The 6,453-nt window shown below is 38.5% G+C and overlaps 1 protein-coding gene across 1 annotated transcript in view; it reads left to right on the top strand.

The window, feature by feature from the left end:
* LOC106811954 (thyroid adenoma-associated protein homolog) overlaps nucleotides 1-6,339 on the top strand; it is a 21,587-nt gene extending 15,248 nt beyond the window's left edge. The window contains exons 22-25 of the mRNA XM_014815698.1: nucleotides 3,104-3,251; nucleotides 3,602-3,724; nucleotides 4,170-4,309; nucleotides 4,531-6,339. Of these exons, the coding sequence (XP_014671184.1) occupies nucleotides 3,104-3,251; nucleotides 3,602-3,724; nucleotides 4,170-4,309; nucleotides 4,531-5,130 (1,011 nt within the window). The 3' untranslated portion in view covers nucleotides 5,131-6,339. The remainder of the gene's footprint in view (nucleotides 1-3,103; nucleotides 3,252-3,601; nucleotides 3,725-4,169; nucleotides 4,310-4,530) is intronic.
* Nucleotides 6,340-6,453: the final 114 nt, after the last annotated feature.

Here is a 6,453-nt window from a genome sequence, read left to right as displayed (position 1 = left end):
CGATGAAAAAAGGCGTAGTCATTTTAAAAAAGGCGTGGTCATTTTCGGGCTGTTCGCCCCGGATAGAGATTTTGGCACACATCCCAAGTTGTTCCTTGGGGTCATATTAGCCTATAACAATTGAGATATCCTCTCCTAAATTATGTGCATACATATCTTAGCCAGGTCCTGGACTAAATATGCTATTCAGTTTGAATAGCGTTTTATTGAAATCACTTAGTCAGTAATAATTAATATATGTTGTTGAAATTATTCTATCGCGTTCTTGTCTTATTTGTTAAGAACTTAAGAAGTCTAACTAGAAGCCAGTTATGGTTTCGTGCAACCACCACCATAGTCCTATGTTGTTGACAATATCGCAACTGTTACCACAATAACTTCATGCAAGAGTTTTCGTTGATAAACAGTGTTACAGACACATTAGTGGGTGAAGATAATTGTAAGTATTTATTAATTATTACTGTATGATTTTATCAATCTTTTTGACATGAGTCTGTGTTGGTTAATTTTTGGAAGCCGTTCTAGTTTAGTAGTGTAGTGTTGTATTCGTCTGATAGTGTATTATCCCAAAGCTGTACTGTTCGATGTTAAATGGTGTTGTAAGGGCATGTTAGTGTCGCAGTACGTGAAATTCTGAATATAGACATTGTGCTCAATATATATGTATGTGTGTGTGTGCGTGCGTGCGTGCGTGCGTGCGTGCGTGCGTGCGTGCGCGTGCGTGCGTGCGTGCGTGCGCGCATGTGTGTGAAGCACCATGTATGCACTGCATGTAATCATGTAAAATGTACTATTTTACACTTCAAGTTTAATGCATATAATTTCAAACTGTTATCAGGACCTCTGAAGCTGCTCATTGAATAGCATACATGATTGAGGAAAGTGACACCCATAAGTGTAAGCTATTGCTCTAACATTTTCGGTGAGTAGATTTTTATTGATGTCAGATTCGTGCAATTTAAATTAAGTATGTTGCCTCGACTATGTTTTGTTGCTCTTATTGTTATATTGTTGCCCCAGTATTATAGGTGCTACGCTGAACCTAGATATACTATGGTCTACTACCAAATATTTGTCCGGCGGGCCGGGGGGGCACTCGCTTCGGAACTGGGTTGGGGTGCCTCGGGGACCTTGAAAACCTGACCCTGTTGCAAATCGCTTTGCGCCCTAAAATACACCCTGTCTCAATATACTGCACTAAAAAGTATACCCTGTTGCAATATTGCACATTTTGGTTATGTCCTGTCCTGTCAATATAGGCAGATATTGGTCCAATATCGGCCTGGTGATATTGGTCCAATATCGGCCTGGTGATATTGGCCCAATATTGTTTTGCCAATATTTGACCGATATTGGACCAATATCTGCCTATATTGGTCCAATATTGGCCTGGCGATATTGGCCCAATATTGTTTTGCCAATGTTGGTCCAATATCAGCTTGATGGGTGTGTATCTAGATAACCCTGTGTCAATAATGATGTTCGGAAAATATACCCTGTGCCAATAATGATGTTCGGAAAATATACCCTGTCCAGCGGCACGTCCCCAGTACCTTTAACAATGGGAGTGCCCCTTCCCCCCGGATATTTGTATAATTTCTTTTAGGTCGAGTAACTAATGACTTTCACAAAATGATGCTTGTTACGCTAGTGGGGGTGGTAAAGTGGTGCATGCCAAAGTGGCAGCGTTCTGTCTCTAGATAACAATTAAACTTGAGTGATGTTTTCCTTATACACAATAACCTTCCTGTGAAGCAGGTTCCAGGTTTGCGCCACCCAATTTAGACTGTTATCTCACCTGTGACTTGTCAGTCGAAGCAAGTAAACCAGAATTTTTTTTTTAATTATGAATCTCGACCTTTCTTGGCAATGATAAAACAAGTCACTTTCACTTTATAGGATAAAACCCCACTGCACATGATATGTTCCCAATTGCTCATTTAATGTTCAGCTACACGTAAACGTAAAGACTTCACAAACATTGGATGACACATACATAGGTGTGCTACGAGGTACTGTATCCCCACATTTAATGTTTAGGTAACCAATGGTATTGCAATACTGGAACGCTGTTCAAATAGCAAAGAACTGGTGTTTTGCCCTGTGATGATATCATGCCTGATTAAATTGTGAGTGTAGATCAAAGTACACCGGTAGAGTCTTTACCCAGACTGAGGTGTGCTTACAGTTGCTTTTATTCTTCAGTGTAATGTGTTATTTCTGATATCATTCAACAGTGCTACTTCTTCAATCTATGTGCTGATTCCCGTTTTAGGTAATGCGAATCGGATCAGCGATACGTGAGCGTTGACCATACTCTTCAATTTCCAATGGATACCATTGAAATGATGAATGACAGTCAGTCTGGTGAGTCTTAATTTTCCTGTTGATTTCACCGTTTTTCACATTTTAATGTATTGAATGTAATTAACAGTTATCAAAAACGAAATATGCGTTTAGCGGTGTTAAATACTAGAGACTGTATAATAATTAGAGGATATGTAATAATTCATTGATAGTGCGTGCAGCGTGGTCGTTTATTTGAATTTATTCCCGAGTGTCAGTGTAATGCGTAGTAATTTAGTGCATGGATCTCGTGATGCAATGTGCCTGGCAATGAGCCTGGCATCTTCCATAACAACAACCAAATCTGTCTAGGATCGTGTGTGTCATTGTATAGATGCCGTGTAATTGTTTTTGTATAGCCTTTACAGGCCCGTAGCCAGCTTTATATTGGGAGGTGTTCGTTTTTCAATGTTGGCAATTTGCTCGGCAGGGGCGTGTACAGGATTTGTACCAGGGGGGTATAGGCGCGGGAAGGATTTAACTAATGTGGCCCATGATGTCTCCTCTTAGGTTGAGTCAGGGTTGTTAGCTTACATTATGTTATTTATTTTGTAGACATCATATATATCAGTACATCATATATATCTTTATGGTTCCTATAGGGTTAGACTACATGTTTGGGAAGAGACAACGAATTTTATAAGGAGAGTCACAATGCATGAGGTGTTGATGTTGTACTTTGTTTCCAAGAAATGTGTGCTAAGGTAGTCGCATGGATTGACAGCACATTCCTAATAGAATTTTTTTTTTGCCACAGCCACCTAAGTGTGAGCTGTTACAGGAGTGGGTGGATTGGGTGTGTGACTGCTCACACCCAGAGCAGAGTATCACCTGCCGCATGCAAGTCGCCAGACTGCTGGTCAACTGGACGGTGTTGCTATTGTTGGACCCACACCATGTATTAGGTTTGCAAATTTATGCTTATAATATAATATTTTTATAGCACGCCATTGCACATTGTTAGATTTGCTTGAATAATGTCATATCTATGGTTGGTTACATACATGATTAAAACCACATGTGAGGTTTTGCTGTAATGTTATATAGCTTTTATACATAAATTATGTTGTGGGAAATATTACGTATACTGAGGCTATCCCATTCACAGACGGCTCATTTTCGTCATTATCAATTCTGTTGAACCCAAAACACATATAATAATTCATATTGAGACATGGTTATTGTGCTTTTACTAGCATGCTGTTAAGTTTGTTGATTTATATCATTGCTAACGTTCTGGTAATGTTGTGTGTAGGGTCACTGTCATTTAAGTTATGGCACTGTGCTGCAATCCTTCTGCAAGACGATGACGTTTCTGTAAAGAGCACAGCTGCGGATCTCATCTACCACCTACCAGCTTTGTCTTCTGCTAACCATGGTAATGACAGCTCAGAGTTATCTTTTTTTTTGTATAATTGGATTAATTAATTGTGTTAGTTCCATTTAAAGTCAATTTTTTCTTTAAATGGATACATGACTCTAGGGTCCTTGAATATATAATCGATTATGTAATCGATAAGTTGATAAGCAATTAAAATGGGTTTAAATTATGCTACATAAAAAATTTTATTGTTTAATATCCATTAAAAACATTTTTTAAATGTTTTTTTTTAAAACTAACAGCTGCAGTGTTGCTTACAACAACGGTGGCGCCACTACTAGCAACTACATTACTACTGCTGTATTATATAGCATCATATATATATATAGAATAAGTGTAACTTTCTAGAAAATCTATAGCACAACTATGAAACAGACAGCAGTGTTGTAGCAGATTTGCAGGCTTGCCTAAATGTGTATAGCATTAGTATGTATTTTTGCAGAGTTGTCACAGAGAGTGCAGCCACAGAAGGCACTAGACATGCTACTCGATGTCATGATATTACACTGGTCGGACAGAGACCTACCAGGTTGCATACACACACTCCTGCAGTGGCTCAATGCGGAACCAGAACAACAGCAGGTACATAAGTAATTTGAAGATATATTTGTGAGAAGTATATCATCTAAGCTCGTTTAAATAAAATATTTTGGTGGGTTTTTATATTCATATTTGATACCATTTCTAGTGCCCACGTTGGCATTTGTAATGTAATTCAGTTATTCTCTTAGATATTTTGTGTTTGTGGGTGACATGATCATATATAATTATTGTGTATGTACCTTAATTGTTTCTTCCTTTAGGATGACGAGGACCGTGTATTCGAGAGTAGCGATGTAAACATGTACATGGAGCATTTTACATTTATCGACCTCATTCTCAACAAGCTGGAGACTGTCATCACGTTGCCAGCATCTTCAATCATGTCTGACCACAGCACATCTAGTTCCACCGAGTCCTATCCAACAGACGCTGTTCACACCAGCATATCGTTTGCTTCTCCTGAAGGAGACTCGGTATCAACTAGTCCAGCAAGAGCGTCGACATTGTGTTCCTCTCACAGTGATGCATCCATTCATGTTGCGAAGACTTGTCTAAGACAGGTTTCCACAGAAGATATTTGTCTAGTCCTGGGAAAACTGCAGGAGCTCTCCCGGTTGCCTGCGTCTTCGTTCCTGCCCAGCATGCATGGGGGAGGCAACCCACGACTGCTGCCTCTATATAAATACAGCCGGGTACTGTTGCTGCTGATGAAGGCTGGGCTAGTTGAGGGTAGAAACAATTCTCAAGTTGTGGAGTGCTGTGGCAAACTGTTGACGGTTATAGCGGGGATACGTTTCCAGTGCTTTCTGTCGCTGCGCGTAGCAGAGACGCTGCACGATATCTTGCAACTGACTCGATGATAAGTTTTGCAGGGGCTGCAGTTACTCTGCATGTCTCGCACTGAATGTGAACGATTGAGAATGCACTCAAGATCGAGTTAAAAAGTCTTGATATGTGCAGACATTGCATATGCTGTGGTGCTATGTTGGGTATGTGCTGACATTATATAGACATGGATTGCTCCCATGCAAGAGAGTACTGATTATGGAAGCCTGGTAATCTAGAATATTAGTTCTTTCTTACCCATCATAGTATAGTGAATTTGCCTATCCTGATGCTTGGTTTGGCATCAAGTGATAGATTGCTAGTGAGTGGACTCTGCGTAGGCTTAGGAATAATGCTGTATATGTGTTGACACTATTAGCTGAATAATGATCTTGGATATCCTATAAATTTTTAAGATGATTGATGATGCGTTTGGTTATAATTTAATATTTAATTCCATGTGTTGCTTTGTGCAAGATATCAAAATATCAAGCTGTCTCCGGGAAAAATTATTGCAATATCAGAGTTATAACTAGAAATGGTTTCGAGATATATTTCTAGTATTTCTATTTGTAACAAAACTATAGAGAAAACAGCCGAACGTATGAATAAGTAAATTTCATAATCACTTGCCACTTCTATGCAGTAGAAGTGGTTATATGCTGCTACTGCTGCTTGAGCCGCATTTGGTATAGTAGGTCGTAACTAAGAAATTAATTAACTAGTCTTAATAGTCTTGCATTTAGTTTGTTGTTATAAATAACATCGTGTGTAAACAACTTGCCTAAGGTATGTCAAATTATGCATGATGTAGTCAGTTTTTATCAAATTATCAAGTTATTTCTCTAGATTTTCCTGTTATAGAAATGTCTTATGGGTGACCAATTAGGAAAATGTTTTGGAAACAATTCCAATATTAAATCCATAAAACATTAGGTCCATAAAATAATTATGAAAAGGATAATTGGTTTGTCAAAAGACTGGTATATTTGTGTGTTTAATAGTGTGCTCATGGTTTTTGGTTTATTCATTGGTTTTGAAGTGCATGGTTGTTATTGCCTGTGTCCAAGTATTTAATCGTCAAGCAAGAGAATGCCTTACTTTGACACACTTTCTAATATGAGCAATGTGTATGCGGAGGATGGATTGATACTTGAATGTATGATTGTATGATAAGTAAATAGTGTGGATTAGGTGCATATATAAAATGGATTGGTTTTGGTCTTATTCTAATGTGGACAAATTGTACAGTATTACTATAATTAGTAGAGGACCTGGCTAAGATATGTATGCACATAATTTAGGAGAGGATATCTCAATTGTTATAGGCTAATATGACCCCAAGGAACAACTTGGGA

Source organism: Priapulus caudatus, unplaced genomic scaffold, assembly GCF_000485595.1.
Source record: "Priapulus caudatus unplaced genomic scaffold, Priapulus_caudatus-5.0.1 Scaffold594, whole genome shotgun sequence".
In the NCBI taxonomy this organism is placed as follows: Eukaryota; Metazoa; Priapulida; class Priapulimorpha; order Priapulimorphida; family Priapulidae; genus Priapulus; species Priapulus caudatus.
This window is presented reverse-complemented; position numbering and strand designations above follow the sequence as displayed.